At 47.4% G+C, this 16,799-nt stretch overlaps 1 protein-coding gene across 6 annotated transcripts in view; it reads right to left on the reverse strand.

The window, feature by feature from the left end:
- Positions 1-3,931: 3,931 nt before the first annotated feature.
- Positions 3,932-16,799, reverse strand: part of DHRS7B (dehydrogenase/reductase 7B) — a 62,401-nt gene continuing 49,533 nt past the window's right edge. For 5 of the 6 annotated variants that reach the window (XM_050763924.1, XM_050763921.1, XM_050763925.1 and 2 more), the window contains 5 exons: positions 15,232-15,341; positions 11,155-11,371; positions 10,502-10,594; positions 6,701-6,853; positions 3,932-4,414 (listed from right to left, as the gene is read on the reverse strand). In XM_050763924.1, coding sequence (XP_050619881.1) covers positions 4,209-4,414; positions 6,701-6,853; positions 10,502-10,594; positions 11,155-11,371; positions 15,232-15,341 — 779 coding nt within the window. In that variant the 3' untranslated portion in view covers positions 3,932-4,208. The remainder of the gene's footprint in view (positions 4,415-6,700; positions 6,854-10,501; positions 10,595-11,154; positions 11,372-15,231; positions 15,342-16,799) is intronic. The other variant, XM_050763923.1, reaches the window with a different exon arrangement.

Below are 16,799 nucleotides of genomic sequence, written 5' to 3' on the forward strand. Positions count from 1 at the left end.
ATGGTGTCATTAATCTAGTAAATTAGTTTTAGCTACCCATCCCCACCCAATTTCAGAGAAGAGTGAAGAGCCGTTATGTAAAAGGACAACTGATCAAACTGGATCTCCTTGTTCTGGTCTCTTAGTTCCCTCCAGAGTTTTCACATCTGCTGCAGCCGCTGCTGGGCCCTGAGGGAAGGAAGGGAGACTTGCTGGGAGGTGGGCAGGGCGCCCAGGGCTGTACACCGTTTCTGCGATTCACTCATCAGCTATGGCCCCTCTGCCCTGCATGGAGGCGCTGCTGTTCGGAAAAGCTAATTGGTTTTATTTTTCCGTCTCTGGTTTTGGCATGATGTGAAACACCAAGGGGCTTAAAGAGCAAAGTGGAAAGTGTCTTTGAACTTCCTCAGATATCTGAAGGCAGAACCAATGAAAAATCATGCTTTTCAGACCTCCCCAGCAGAATTTCAGGATGAAAGAGGAGGAGGCAAAAACCCTCTAAAGACAGAAAAGAGAAAGTGGAACGGCAGCATCACTAACCCTGCTGGCAACGTCCATGTTCAAACACTGATGTGAAAATCCAAGAGCAGTGAAGGTTGCTCAAAGGCCATCAGCTGAACCGGGGCTGTGGCTGGGCTTCTTGCTTTGGAGCAGTGCACGTGGGGCCCACCCACAGGAAGGTGCTTCAGCTGCTAAGTTGGGAGAATTCTAAAGGCTCAGTAAGTCCCACATTATCCAAACCACGGCTGTCTCCAGGAAGGGACACTGAACTCCAGCGACCCAAGACAACATGGACATGAAAGAGCACAGCTGCAGGCCCTTTTAGTCCTCAGCCTCTGAGGCCAAGAAGAGCGTCTGTCTGGTGTTGGTGCGACTTTAACAGGTCCTCTCTGGGACTCGCCAACCTCCTCCTCAAGAACAGTGGGCCTCAGACTCTGCCTTTGGCAAACAGCTTTATTTAGATAGATTTTAATAATTCTTCAGTTTGTGTTATAGTTTATATGGCAAAATATAAAGTTTATAAAGTTAAGTTTTAGAAAGTGATTTGAGGTTTTTAGAATGCTGGATAAGTAAACAATAATATTGAGATCTGGCTGGTCTAGCACGTCAATCTCCAGTTGCTAACCACTTTAATTGGGAGGAAATACACTTTAGAAATGAACTGGACCTACTCAGTAAGCCTCAACCATGTATTTTTAATAAATTAGAAAGGTGGTAGCTGGGCATGGGGGCGCACACCTATAATCCCAGCTACTCGGGAGGCTGAGGCAGGAGAATCACTTGAAGGTGAGTCACAGGAGGTGGCGGTTGCAGTGAGCTGAGATCATGCCATTGTACTTCAGCCTGGGCGACAAGAGCGAAATTCCATTTCAGAAAAGAGGCCGGGCACGGTGGCTCACGCCTGTAATCCCAGCACTTTGGGAGGCCGAGGCGGGTGGATCACGAGGTCAGGAGATCGAGACCATCCTGGCTAATATGGTGAGACCCTGTCTCTACTAAAAATACAAAAAAATTAGCCGGGCATGGTGGCAGGCGCCTGTAGTCCCAGCTACTCAGGAGGCTGAGGCGGGAGAATGGTGTGAACCCGGGAGGTGGAGCTTGCAGTGAGCAGAGATCATGCCACTGCACTCCAGCCTGGGCAACAGAGCGAGACTCTGTCTCAAAAAAAAGAAAAAAGAAAAAGAGGCCGGGCGCAGTGGCTCAAGCCTGTAATCCCAGCACTTTGGGAGGCCGAGGTGGGTGGATCACGAGGTCAGGAGATCGAGACCATCCTGGCTAACACGTGAAACCCCGTCTCTACTAAAAAAATACAAAAATTAGCCGGGAGCGGTGGCGGGCGCCTGTAGTCCCAGCTACTCGGGAGGCTGAGGCAGGAGAATTGCGTGAACCCGGGAGGTGGAGCTTGCAGTGAGCTGAGATCCAGCCACTGCACTCCAGCCTGGGGGACAGAGCGAGACTCCGTCTCAAAAAAAAAAAAAAAAAGAAAAAGAGGCCAGGCACGGTGGCTCACGCCTATAATCCCAACACTTTGGGAGGCCGAGGCCATCTCAAAAAAAAAAAAAAGAAACAACATGAAAGCAGGTGTTCGTTCTGCTGCAATCCAACCACTTACAACTAATAGGTGGTATGTAGGTTAAGAAATATTTAATGCCAGCCCAAGCTCCATGCACCCCAGCTGTGAGTCAGGTCACAATGGCCCCAAAACCAACAACCTCAACAACATATGTGACGTTCCTGTCTTCTGATGATAGAGTACATGGTTGCTAAACTTGCATTCCTTTGAGGGCAACCTATCACATCAACCTCCAGTTGCTGACCATGTTATATAATGGAGAGGAAAGGACAGCACCTGGACACCAGGTGCCTCTGAGCGTGGCAGCCAATAGCATCCAAGGAGAAACGTCCTCTCGTTTCCATCTAGAGGGACAGCGCCCTTCATTGCTGCCATTTCCTGGAAACCTGCTGTGTGCTCGGCACTTTCATTCAACCTTAGACTCGGGCTGAGCTTTAGACAGGTGCCGCTGCTGTCTCAGTTCCAGCTCTTGCCTGAGTCTACTGTCTCCAGTGTGAACACTAAGGAGACCCTTCTCTTCCATGTCAGGAGGGAGGTTGACAATTTACCTGGAAAATGAAGAAAGACCCATCATGTCTGTGTCCACATTTTACCCAGAGGCTCCTGGAACGTCCAGGAAGCGTTAGGAGCTGGGACAAGTCACCAGATCTAATCACCCATTTGTCCTCCTCCTCCCAGGAAACCTGAAACCCTCTGACACCCTAACCAAAGGCTGGCTGTGGCCATTTTTATCATCTGTCTAGGGCAGCTGTTTAAAATACAAGCTCAGGCCAGGCGCGGTGGCTCACGCCTGTCATCCCAGTGCTTTGGGAGGCCGAGGCAGGCAGATCATGAGGTCAAGAGATGGAGACCAGCCTGGCCAACGTGGTGAAACCCCGCCTCTACTAAAAACACAAAAATTAGCTGGGTGTGGTGGCATGTGCCTGTAGTCCCAGCTACTTGGGAGGCCGAGGCAGGAGAATTGCTTGAACCCGGGAGGCGGAGGTTGCAGTGAGCCAAGACTGCACCACTACACTCCAGCCTGGGCGACTGAGGGAGACTCCGTCTCAAAACAAAACAAAACAAAAAATGTTGCTGCCAATGTTATATAATGGTCATAAAATACAGGCTCAACAAGGCCAGAGTTGGGACATGGTGCAAGATGTCAGTATGATATGATAGGAGATTTGTAATCCAATTTGGGGAAGTCTGCAGTGGACCTACATTTCAATTTTCAGTTTCAATAACAGGAAAAGTTTCTTCCTAAACACTAGAAGTGAACTTGACCTACTCAGTGAGCCTCAACCATGTATTTTTACTAAATCAGCAAGGCAGAAACAGGCATTCTTTCCGGCTATGATCCAACTCGTCACAGCTAACCAAGGCTCACTTCCACCAGACCAGGGGCTGCTGTAGAATCTGCCCAGCTGGCCAATTTGATGGTTTTACTTCTAGAGGGATGCACGGGGCCATGTAGCATCCTCCTCTCTCTTTTGGCTGCTCTCTCTTTACTAACGTCACCTTCTGCTTGGAGTGGTGCCTGGCATCCTACAGGGATGCAGTGAGAGTTAAGAGAGAAATGGGAATTCTTATGAGGTGCTAAAGCCATCCCTTGGGATACGCCAAATAAACCATTACATACTGGCCCGCTTTTTATGTTGGATGAGATATCACAGGGCCCGGAAATGGGTGTGACTACTGACTTCTTGAAACTACAGCTTTCTCCCTTGAGTACTGGAGGTGGCCTTTCTGCCCAAACAATGAGGTTTAAGTCAAATACAAAAGCAGCTGGGTCAGGTGACATCACATCTTCTGATTCCAAGGTTGAAACAATTTCTAGGAGCTGGCAGGGCCAGAATTCAAAGGACACAAGGTTCTAGTCCTTGAAGACTACCACTCTTACTGTTTGAGATGTTTATTTCTTGGTTTTAGGATTAAACCCCAGCTCCACGTTTACTCCGGAAGTGTCTCCCCTCACCCTGGGAGGAAGCTTGCTGCCGTTTTTGGTTCTCTTCCTCTGCCAGCAGATCTGCGTGAGACGTGTTTCTTCAATCTTTCCCATTTGTGAGACAAATCGCCATTAAAGTCTCAACAAATACAACTGTCCCTTGTAGAGGAACCAAGCCTAAGAGCGCTGCTTCTCTGCCCCGGCTCTGGCTGTTCTTGAATTTCTGAACTAGCAGTTCTTGGATTTCCGCTCTTTTCTGGCCCTAGAGGCCATGAGGCTGAAGAAGAGCCCGGGAGCCAGAGTTCGAAGATAAATGGCCAAGGAAGGCAGTAGGTCAGCCAGGATCACGTCTTTCTTCTTCTTCCCCACAGCAGCAAGAACATCGTGGGCCACCTCCACGGGGCTTCGGCCCTGGGCTGTGGTGGTGTCCATAACTAAAATAAATAAAACAGAAGAAACACATGAACTAACTTGGAAGCAGAGGTCCCTCTTGAGGAGTGGAGCTGATGTGAGCCGTCAGGTCAGCCTGCTGCCTTTGCCACCACGAAGCTCTTCCCAGGGCCAGGAAGCCGGTGGTGTGCCACCACCCCTGAGGATTCCATGCTCCCAGGAAAGGAGGAACCATTTTGCAGCTGGATGTGGGTCAGTGGGGGAAGCGAGAGCGGGGTGGGATGTGGAAACAAGGTAGACTGAGGATCCCAGCCAGGGCTTGGAACCAAAGTGAGTCTGTCTGCCTGGTGGTCCGCAGCAAAGGCACAGAGTGAGCCCCTCCCACTGCATCTGAACAGCAGCTTCCTGACCTGGGAAACGTGTGCCTGTTAGAACAACTGAAGACTAAGGGATGCTGTGCCACCTCATTTGTCTTGGGTAGCCTGGCTTCAGGGTGGCCGGACAGAGGTGGCTGGGGACTACTGACGCCCACAGGCACAAGCTCACTGAGTCAGAAGCAGACACATGTCCCTGTTCTCGATGTCAAGTACTAACTGGATGAGAAACAGGAAGAAATCCTTAGTTTGTTTTAGGTGTTAGAAGGGACAGCTGGAAGAGATTAGAAGGAGGTGTTAGGTTAACAGCAACTGATGTTCCTTCTACCCTAGTAATTTGACAATTTTGCCAGCAAAGTAGGACCAGCTGGCAGGCACACAGGAGCGGCCACTAGCACAGACTATGTGAAACCACTTTTTTTTTTTTTTTTTTGAGACAGGGTTTTGCTCTGTTGCCCAGGCTGGAGTGCAGTGGCACAATCATGGCTTACTGCAGCCTCGACCTCCTGGGCTCAAGCAATCCTCCTGCCTGACTCAGCCTCCTGAGTAGCTGGACTACAGGCGGTGCCACCATGGTTGGTTAATTTTCATATTTTTTGTGAAGGCAAGGTCTCGCACTATTGCCCAGACTGGTCTCAAACTCCTAGGCTGAAGTGATCCTCCTGACTTGACCTCCCAAAGTGTTGAGATTACAGGTGTGGGCCACAGTGCCTAGCCACAGGAAACCACTACTAAGTTGTCCAGCTTGCCTGAGCTCCCTCACCAATGTCTGTTCTCATGGTGTTTTTGTTAATGCAGAAAAGTAGGAAGTTTTAGATTACAGCTTATTTTGAAATGCCACAGAGAGAATTTTTTAAGTGGCGTCTTCTAGGTTTAAACAGGTGTAAAGCTGTATGAAGCCCCATGCCTCTGTATAGTGTCTACTGTGGGAAAAGAGGACTCGCTGTGTGAGCGCAGCTCTGCCAGGACATGGGCAGTCTTGATTCAGGCCTGGCTGGGCTGGGTGCAGGACCATGAGGCCCCTGGCAGACATCACAGCACAAACCCCAAGAGATCACTTCAGGGAGGAGGACATGGCAGGACAGCACTGGAGGGGTGAGCAGGCCCTGTTCCAAGCAAGGGGAGGCAGCCCCAGCTCCAAGGGCTCCAGTGATCACGGGCACACTGGTCTCTGCTTGGCCTGAGCCTGCATGCTGGGGCCGGCTGCTCTGCCCACGAGTGGTGACTGCAGGTCAGCTCTGGCCCCTGGCAGACATCATAGCACAAACCCCAAGAGATCACTTCAGGGAGGAGGACATGGCAGGACAGCACTGGAGGGGTGAGCAGGCCCTGTTCCAAGCAAGGGGAGGCAGCCCCAGCTCCAAGGGCTCCAGTGATCACGGGCACACTGGTCTCTGCTTGGCCTGAGCCTGCATGCTGGGGCCGGCTGCTCTGCCCACGAGTGGTGACTGCAGGTCAGCTCTGCACTGTCTCCAAATGAGACAAGATGAAGGTGCTGAGACTGCTGCACTCGGCCTCACCCTGAAGACTGGCCCGGAATCAGTCATTTCTCAAGCCTACGGGACAGAGACAGACCATCAAACACCCTACACTTGCCATGAGGTCAGTTCACTCAATCCCGATGCTGATAATACTCCGTGGACTCGGGATCTGCGAACGGGTTAGTTGGGAGTCTGGTGGCATCCCAGCTTGGCAACTTCCTTTTAGCCCTTGAGTCCTGCCCACAGAGGTCCTGTTCTGAACGCTGCAATGGTGACGTTCACACTAAGGGTAGGCCATGGTGGGGCAAACGAATATTATTCAATAGTCCATATCTAGAACCAACACCTCAGTTTTTTCACTTTAGAAGTTCTATTCCAAATGAAAATGACCAAAGAATCCCTGATGTAAGAACTGCATGTCTCACTGTGGCTGACCGACAGATTTTCATAGGAGAAAAGAGAAACCGGGCCTCACCTCCATACCTAGATCCATCCGCGGTGATGGCATTGACAGAGAGGTTGGTGTCGATGTAGCCGGGGCTGATGACGGTCACCTCAATTTCATACTGTTCCATTTCGGCGCGCAGACAGTCAAAGAAAGCCTGGGTTGCATGTTTGGAGGCTGCGTCTACACGTGTGGACGGAGAGGCAGGGGAGTGAGTGCGCCGGGGTGGGCATGGCCTGGTACCCAACTATTCACCACCATTCACACTCTCTGTTCTCAAAACCTGGTTTTACTTGTGATCAGGTCTTGCTATGTTGCCTAGGCTGGACTCCAACTCCTGAGCTCATGTGATCCTCCCGCCTCAGCTGGGACTGCAGCTTTAAAACCTGGTTTTATAATTTAAGATTACAGTATTATAACAATGTTCATTTCCTGACTTTGAGAAGTGTACTGTGCCCTTGTTCTTAGGAAACAAACTGAAATGGGAGTAAACGAGCATCATGTCTCCAGTTTCCTTTCGAATGGTTCAGGAAAAAAATTATAAGCTATATATACATATAGTTTTATATGTATTATAAATGGTATATATGCATATACACAGAGAGGGAGTATGATAAAGGAAATAAGGTAAAAAGGTTATTAGGGAATCTGCATGAAGCATGCATGGGAGTGATTTGTGCTGTTCCTGCAACTTTAAGTCTGAAGTTATTCCAAGTTAAAAGTTAAAAAAAAACAAAAACAAAAAAACTGAATGCCTACTGGGTAAAACATTCAAATAGTATATAAAAGGGCAGAAAGTAAAAAAAAAGAAAAAAGGGCAGAAAGAAAGAAAGAAAGAAAGAAAGAAAGAAAGAAAGACAGTCCTCCTGTCTTCCAAATTCCAATCCTAGAGATAATCAGTGCTAACAGTTTCCCAGGATTTTTGTATAATTCTGTTTTGCGTTTTTAGAGAAGACGTCTTCTCTGTCACCCAGGCTGGAGAAGAGCTGTGATCATAGGATTATAGCTCTTTGCAGCCTCGACCTCCTGGCCTCAAGCAATCCTCCCACCTCACCCTCCCAGAGCGATGGGATTCTAGGAGTAAGCAGCCATGCCCAGTGATTTATTTCTTTAATATATCCTACGTATAGCCATGTGATTGTACACATTTTCCATAAAATATATATATACATCTTTTAATACAGAAATGAACTCTTACCTATTCTACTGTTCCTGCAAGTAGCTTTCTTCACCTGGTGGCAGGCCGGACAGCTCCCATGCTGGCCCCGCAGACCTGCCATGTAGCTCTGGCTGCCTAGTCCTCCCCAGTGAGTTACCAGGTGACAGAACTGGCCCCATCAGTGGGCCTTCATGGGTGTAAAAAATTCAGGCCTGCCTTCTTATGTATCTCATTTTGACAAATATCCAGGCAGTGGCTTTTCATCTAGAAGAGCTACAGAGCTTACTCCACCTGCAAGAAACAGCTGTGTCTGCCCTCGAGCAAGGGGTTCACAACCCAGTAAAAGGTGCTCTGAATGGGAACACAGTGACCCTATAATGACATTCCTGGGAAACATACCAGCGTCTCCACAGTAAATCAGTTTCCTCCAATTCAGAATTGTAAATGTTTTAGCCTTAGGAAAGAAGGGGCATCCGTCAGCTAAGGAAACAGGAAGGGAGAAAGCAAGGAAGTGTCGCGGCAAGTCACATGAGGCAGTTCAGCAGCGTCTGAGCTTGCTGCAGTGCCTTGCTGGGCCTGCTCCGTTGATTTGGGGCACAGTTGCTGGGGGCTGGATGGATTGGCTGTGGGTGGATGGAGAAGACTGCCCCTATCAGCCATGATTCCAAGAGTACAGCCCAGGCTTGGGGACAGGGAAGAGTGGGTTATCCTGTAAGTCCCCAAAATAGAAGGCTACACTTTGACAGCTGGTTCTCCCCAGATCTCTCAGGCTGTGAGTTCTCAGCCAGGCTGTGCTGACCTCGTCACTGTCCACATCACTTACCCTGCCAGTGTGCGGCCCAGTACTAAGCACACTGCGTGGATCACGCGACTTGGTCTTCACTGTAGCTGTGTGAGAGAGAGAATGCCGTTCTCCCCATTTTATAGGTGAGAAGGCTACTACTTATCTGGGTTAACCAACTTGCCCAAGAGGCACTCCATATTCAGCCTGGTCATTATAAAGCTGAATATGGAGACCAATCATTGTACGCCTTACTGCAGTCAGCAGGCCAAACAGACAACAAAAATCAGTGGTATTATTATAAATCAAAGTAAAACTTGAAAATAATTTAGTATAAAGGACTCCAGCTGGGCGCAGTGGCTCACGCCTGTAATCCCAGCACTTTGGGAGGCTGAGGTGGGCGGATCACTTGAGGTCAGGAGTTTGAGATCAGCCTGGCCAACACGTGAACCCTGTCTCTACCAATAATACAAAAGCTAGCCAGGTGTGGTGGCACGTGCCTGTAATCCCAGCTACTCAGGAGGCTGAGGCAGGAGAATCACTTGAACCCGGGAGGCGGAGGTTGCAGTGAGCCGAGATTGCACCACTGCATTCCAGCCTGGGCAACAAGAGTGAAACTCTGTCTCAAAAACAAAACAAAACAAAACAAACAAACCCTTTACCCTGATGTACCCATTCTTAACATTTTAACTCGTTTGCTTTATTAGTTATGATTCTATATATACTATTTTTTTTCCTGCACCATTTGAGAAGCCTTAGATGGTGTCCTATCCAAAGTTGAAAGACAGTATTAATAAACAGGGAAAGCTGTATGTACAAGCATGTATGATGATTGTAAATCTCACTAATACTTAAGGAAACAGGATCAGAATAGTTAAGTAATGTGTCCAAGAAAATACAACCAGATTTTCTGGTTGTATACCAGAGCCAAAAGGTACAGCTGGGATCCAGATCTTGGAAGAAAGAATAAATTATGTTACACTCCCAGTTCACAGATGGCCATATAGTGTCATGGACCTGGATGTTTGTGGCTGCCCTTGCAAAGTGCTGCAGCAGCTCAGATTTCCCTGCCTTTGCTGGCCAGGCTGTGGCTGGGTCTAGCCTTTGGGTGGCTGAGAGGAGATAAGGCAGTATTTCCTTTCAGGAGGTGATGCAAAGAAAGGACAGTTTGTGAAATTACCTTACAACCCTTTTTATTGAAACCCTCCCATTGAGTGCCCCAAGATATAAATATTTGAGAATGTTCTACATAGCACACTGCTGCTAATGGTCAAAGACCGGGGGAAAAAAAAATCCTCAAGTGTCCAGGAAAATGGCTAAATCAATTATGTCACATGCATTCAGTGGATTACTATATTGAAAGGATGAGGTAAATCCATACATGCTGATGTAGAAAGATACATTGTTAAGTGGGATTAACAAGCTACAAAGCAATATGAATAATGCCATCCCATTTTTGCATGTTTGAATTACATGTAAGAAAAATTGTGGAGGCATATGCCCCAAAGTGATGGCATGGTTATATCTGTGGGACAAGCTAATAATCGTAACAGTAGGGGTGGCTAGCACATGCCTAGTGCTTAGTGCCTGGCGCAGCTCCAAGCACTGTGCTCACAGCAGTCCTCTGGGCTAAGACTGAGGCTGTCTCCATTTACACTTGAGGGCAGGGCACAGAGAAGTGGGGATACTTGCCCAAGGTCACACAGGGGACAAAAAGTAGAGTTGGGATTTGATCCCAGACATGTGGCTCTGGAGAACGCATTCTAAAGTGCCTTTGCATTCTGGATAGTTTATTTCTACAGTGTCTAAATTCTAGATAGTAAATGTGTTACTTTTATAATCAGGAAAAAACCATAAAGCAGAGCATTTTGTGGGAGAGAGCAGTACTCACATGCTGATCGAAAAGGAATGCTGATCTTGCCCTGGATGCTGCTGATGGCGACAATGTGGCCTTGCCTCCTCTTGATCATGGAGGGCAGGAGTGCTGAGGACAGAGGCAGAGGCTTAGACAAGCACCCTACTTCCAGTCATTGCATGTGATGCTGATGGAAGGCGACCGTGCTTTTGATATTTAGTCAGAGTAAGGGAGAACGGTGAAAACCCCTTAGGGTGGAGGACTGTGTTGGAACTCCTAGCCTCCTATGCTCAGCAGAGTGCCAGCAGGCTGGCAGGAGAGAGGAGAGAGGCAACGAAACAGGGACGGAGGTCACTGCAAATGGTTAGCTCAGTTCCCTTTTCCTGCTGGAGCCTCTCCCCTGGACTGAAATCCGTGGTGGGACATAAAAATATCCCCACCCTGTAGGGGTTTGCAGACACCATGAAAAAGACATGTAGGTAATGCTGCACAAATGTGGCCATCACTAAAGAGAACATCTTGATTGGAAGCTATAAAGCAAATACTCAAACTGTGACAATAACACCTAACACCCACTCCAGGGCAATAGAGAGGATGGAGATAGGGAACGTTTAGCTGGAAAGGATCCGAGTGAAGTAAAAAGAATGCCAACATATCACTTATCACTGCTCTTTTCTCAAGACTGTTACCTTTTGTTAGAGCAACTGGGCCAAAGTAGTTTGTCTCCATGACCCTCTTGTCCACATCCACTGTGGTGTCCATGATGGTACCACGGTAGCTGATCCCAGCATTGTTGACAAGTATGTCCACATAGCCAAAGCACTGCAGGATCTCAGCTGCTGCTGCAACTACGGCCCCAGGGTCTGTGAGGTCGAAGGTCACCAAGTAAGGCTTGTGTGTCTGCACCTGGTCAAATAAAACAGACACCAAATTCACTTTCTGAGTGGCAGGCCATCCGAGCTATGTGTCCCACAGATCACTTAGGCTCAAAACAATAACATAACTTTATACTTTAAGGAAGTAGAAAAAGAATAGCAAACTAAACCCAAAACCAGCAGAGGAAGGAAATGTTATAGTAAAGATCAGAACAGAGACAAACAAACAGAATACAGAAAAACAATAAAAATCAATGAAACCAAAAGTTGGTTCTTTGAAAAGATCAACGAAGTTGAGAAAGCATTAACTAGACTGACAAGGAAAAATCAGAAGACACAAATAACTAAAATCAGAAATGAAAGTGGGACCACCAACTTTACAGAAATGATAACACATGATAAAAAAGATTATAAAGATTATGAAAAATGATATAAAAGAATATTATGAACAATTATTTGCCAACAAGTTAGAAAAACTAGAATAAATGGATAAATTCCTTAAAAAACACAAATAACCTAAACTGACTCAAAAAGAAATAAAAAAATTTCAGGAGACTTATAACAGATAAAGAGATTGGATCAGCAATCAAAACCTCCCAACAAAGAAAAGTCCTGGACCAGATGGCTTCACTGGTGAATTCTGCCAAACATTTAAAGGAGAATTAACACCAGTTCTTCTCGTACTCTTCTAGAAAACTGAACAGGAGAAAACACTTCCTAATTCAGTCTGAGGCCAACATTACTTTGATACTAAAGCCAGATTAAAGATATCACAAGAAAATTATAGAGCAATATCTCTTATGAATATAGATGCAAAAATCTTCAACAAAATACCAGCAAATTGAATTTAACAGCATATTAAAAGGATTATTCACCACGACCAAGTGGGATTTATACTAGGAATACAAGCAAGATTGGTTCAACATAGGAAAATCAATCATGGCCAGGTATAGTGGCTCATGCCTGTAATCCCCAGCACTTTGGGTGGCTGAGGAGGGAGGCTCACTTGAGCCCAGGAGTTCGAGGCCAGCCTGGGCAACATGGCAAGACCCTGTCTCTTTAAATTAAAAAAAAAAAACTGGCCGGGGGCGGTGGCTCATGCCTATAATCCTAGCACTTTGGGAGGCTGAGGCGGGTGGATCACCTAAGGTCAGGAGTTCGAGACCAGCCTGACCAACATGGAGAAACCCCGTCTCTACTAAAAATACAAAATTAGCTGGGCATGGAGGCATATGCCTGCACTCCCAGCTACTCGGGAGGCTGAGGCAGAAGAATCACTTGAACCTGGGAGGTGGAGGTTGTGGTGAGCTGAGATCGTGCCACTGCACTCCAGCCTGGGTAATAAGAGCCAAAACTCCTTCTCAAAAAAAGAAAGAAAAAAAAGAAAATTGAACGTTATACCACATTAATAGAATGAAGAAAAAAAAAACCCACTTGATCATCTCAATTGATGCAGAGAAGAGATCTGACAAAATTTAACACCCTTTCATGGTAAACATACTCAATAAACTAGGAATAGACCAGAAATTCCTCAACACAGCACAGGGTTTTTGTGAAAAACCCACGGATAACATACTCAGTGGAAAAAAATGGAAAGCCTTCCTCTAAGATCAGGAACAAGATAGGATGCCTGCTTTCGCAACGGCTACTCAACACCGTACTGGAAGTGCTAACCAGAACAATTAGACAAGAAAAAATGACCCAATTTGGAAAGGAAAAAGTAAAACTATCTCTGTTTGCAGATGGCATGATTCTATATACAGGAAATTCCAATACATCCACAAAAAGCTAGTAAGAGTTAATTAACAAATCGAGCAAAGTGGCAAGGTACAAGAGCAACATCCAAAAATCAGCTGTGTTTCTATATACAAACAATGAATAATCTGAAAAGGGAATCAGGAAAGCAATTCTATTTACAATAGCAGTTTAAAAAATTAAATATGCTATGGTTTGAATGTGTCTCCCAAAACCCGTGTGTTAGAAACTTAATCCCCAATGCAACAGTGTTGAGAGCTGGGAACTTCATGAATGGATTAATGCTGTTATTGTGGGAGCTTCCTTCTCAAAGGATAAATTCAGCCCTTTTCCCTCTTTCTCGCCCACATGGTGCCTTCCTACATGTTATGACGTGGCAAGAAGGCCCCTGCCAGACACCAGACCCTTGCCAGATGCCGGCTCCTCAAACTTGGATTTCTCTGTCTCCAGACTTTGAAAACTAGATTTCTTTAAAAATTACTCAGTCTGGCTAGGCGCAGTGGCTCACGCCTATAATCCTGGCACTTTGGGAGGGCAAAGTGGGCAGATCAGTTGAGGCCTGGAGTTCGAGACCAGCCTGGGTAACATAGCAGGACCCTGTCCCTACAAAAAATGAAAAAATTAACCCTGTACAGTGGCGTGTGCCTGTAGTCCCAGCTACTCAGGAGGCTGAGGCAGAGGATTGCTTGAGTCTGGGATTTTCAGGCTGCAGTGAGCCATGATTGCACTAGTGAACTCTAGCCTAGAGGACAGAGCAAGACTATGTCTCTAAAAATAATAATAAAATAAAAATAAAAATCACCCAGCCTCTGCTATTGTTACAGCAACATAAAACAGACTAAGATAAACACTTGGCAATAATCTAAGGAGGTGAAAGACTGTACACTGAAGACTGTAAAACACTGCTGACAGAAATTAAAGAAGACATAAGTTCACAGAAAGACATCCTACATTCATGGATTGGAAGACCGTGTTGTTAATGTGAGAGTACTACCCAAAGTGATCAATAGACTCAATGTTATTCCTGTCAAAATCCCACTGGCAGTTTTTGCAGAAATAGAAAAAAAAATCCTAAAATTCATATGGGATGACAATGGGCCGTGAATAGCCAAAACACTCCTGAAAAAGGACAGCTGGAGGACTCACACTTCCTCACTCCAAAAGCTGTACAAAGCTACAGCAATTAAAACAGTATGGGTCCTTCCCCTCCTCCTCCCCCTTGCCTCCCCCTTCCTACCCTCATGCTCCATCCCTCCCCCTAAGGGGGAGACAAACCCGTATGGTATGACATAAGACAGACATATAGACTGACTGAATAGAACAAGGAACCGAGAAATATACACTTCAAATATGTAATCAATTGATTTTTGTAAGGATGCCCATTCAATGAGGAAAGACGGTCTTCAACAAATGGTGGTGGAAAAAGGAGATAACCACATGCAAAAGAATGAAACTGGACTCTTACCTAATACCATTTATAAAAATTAACTCAAATGGATCAGTCACCTACATGTAAGATTTAAAACTATAAAAGTTGGCTGGGCACGGTGGCTCATGCCTGCAATCTCAGCACTGTGGGAGGGTGAGGCAGGCGGATTATGAGGTCAAGAGATTGAGACCATCCTGGCCAACATGGTGAAACCCCATCTCTACTAAAAACACAAAAATGAGCTGGGTGTGATGGTGCATGCCTGTAGTCCCAGCTATTTGGGAGGCTGAGGCAGGAGAATCACTTGAACCCAGGGGCGGAGATTGCAGTGAGCTGAGATTGGGACATTGTACTCCAGCCTGGGTGACAGAGCGAGACTCTGTCTCCAAAAAAACCTTTTAAAGTTATCACCATCTCCTACTCCCACCCAATGAGTAGAGCTTAGCCAGGTAAAAGGGAAGGGAGAAAAGAGAACTTTCTAAACTCATAGTGCTAGCCAGTAGGGGCATCGGGATGTAAACCACCAGACAGTTCTCCCTCCCCATGCAGCGGGCCCGATTCGCTATGGAGACCTGCTGCCTTCCCTGGGACAGTGTGACACATGGATGTCCTGTAACTCAGCAGTCCAGGAGTGGACCTCTATCTCCTCAGTGCCTACAGAAGAGGGCCTGCACTCCTTCCCCATGGAAAGCATGCCCGTGGCTCACCTTGGTGGCATGAGAAGCGGTGAGTTCTCTGATGAGCTCTTCGAGGGCCCCACCATTCCGGCCACAGAGCACCAGCTTAGCACCAGCAGCATAGAAGACTTTTGCACATTCTAAGGGAAGAGAAAAGAGCCCTGACAGCCATTCTTCCCCAGCGCCGTTCAGTGTAAATTCACCCAGTGTTGCTGTTTGCTGCTTCACACCCTTGACATGTCTGTGTTGGCCCCTGCTTGTGGTGGTCCAGCATGAAGCTGGGAGCTAGGGTCCAGTGCAGGGCTCACACCCAGTGCTACAGACATCCACAGGGCAAAAAGAAAGGCAGGCCGAGGTGGACAGATGTGTTAAGTATCATGCTCAGAACGCCCCATGATACTCCTGTTCACCTGGATCAGCTGTGAGCATCACCTATCTTCACAGCTGAGGGAGCTCAGCAAAGTCACTCAGGCAGAGGCTTGTCCTGATTGACAAGGACAGTCAGGGCCAGCTATTATGGTGCTGTGCCCTGCCAAGGCTGTGTGGTGGCACTACCCAGGCACAGCTCTCCTGGAACTACTCACACAGTCCTGTAGAAAAGCTGGGGCAGAGGACCGAGGCCCTTCCCAGGTCTGATGGGCTGTTTCCGAGGCAGTGCTTGAGGCAGAGGGAGCAGAATGCCTGAGGGGCCACAGGCAGATGGAGCTGGGACAGAAGGTGGAGGGTCTAATAGCCTCACTGGCTGGGGAGGGGTCAAGGCAGTGCACGAAAGTACCTGCCACACGCAGGACTATTAAGGATGCCTGCCTTTGAAAAGGCTCAGTCCTGCTGGGCGGGAGGGAGTGGGGACACTGGAGGAAAGCAGACTCCACCAAGCCCGCTGCACTACTTCAGGGGACAACCTGTGAGGACTTCAACTAAGACCACAGCAGGGACAGTCCAAAGCTAGCCAGACACGTGGTCTATATCCTTTTGGTGGCAAGAAACAGAAACTAAACTCACACTGGGGCAAAGCAAAAAGAGAATTTGCCAGAGGGATTGTGGGGAAGTTCAAGAATGGAGAGGAGAGCCGGATGGCCAAAACCTAGGAAGGACCCAAGTGCTGGCTGCCCGGGTGCTCTCACACGTGGGCAGGCCCCAGAGCTCACATGCACGGTTTTGTCTTGTCTCTTTCCAGCTCCGATCAAATCCCAGGGAAGGCCATGATCAGCCTTGAGTGGGGGTAATCACAGGTAATTCTCCTGTGGCTAAGCAGGAGAGCCTGACAAAAAAATCCCCTGGACACAGGACGGTAAACCACCAGAACTGGGGGTGGGGGACTAGTCTGTGGGGAGTCAGAAAGGAAACGGAGTGATGGCAGGAGGGGAGGCAGAGAGGGTGGTGGTGTTGCTTCTTGCTTACCCTCCCCTGCAACATATCCTATATAAATGTTCAGTGCCCCGAAAACGTCCATACAGCTTATGAAAAGCAGGAGAGCCCAGCGGCCAAGAGAATGGACTTGAGCTAGACTTCCAACTCCGGTTAGAACTTGTTTGTTTCTGACTTTCCTCTTATTTAGGACGCTTTTTATCTATCAAGCACAGTACTAAGAGATTACC

Source organism: Macaca thibetana, chromosome 16, assembly GCF_024542745.1.
Source record: "Macaca thibetana thibetana isolate TM-01 chromosome 16, ASM2454274v1, whole genome shotgun sequence".
Lineage (NCBI taxonomy): Eukaryota > Metazoa > Chordata > Mammalia > Primates > Cercopithecidae > Macaca > Macaca thibetana.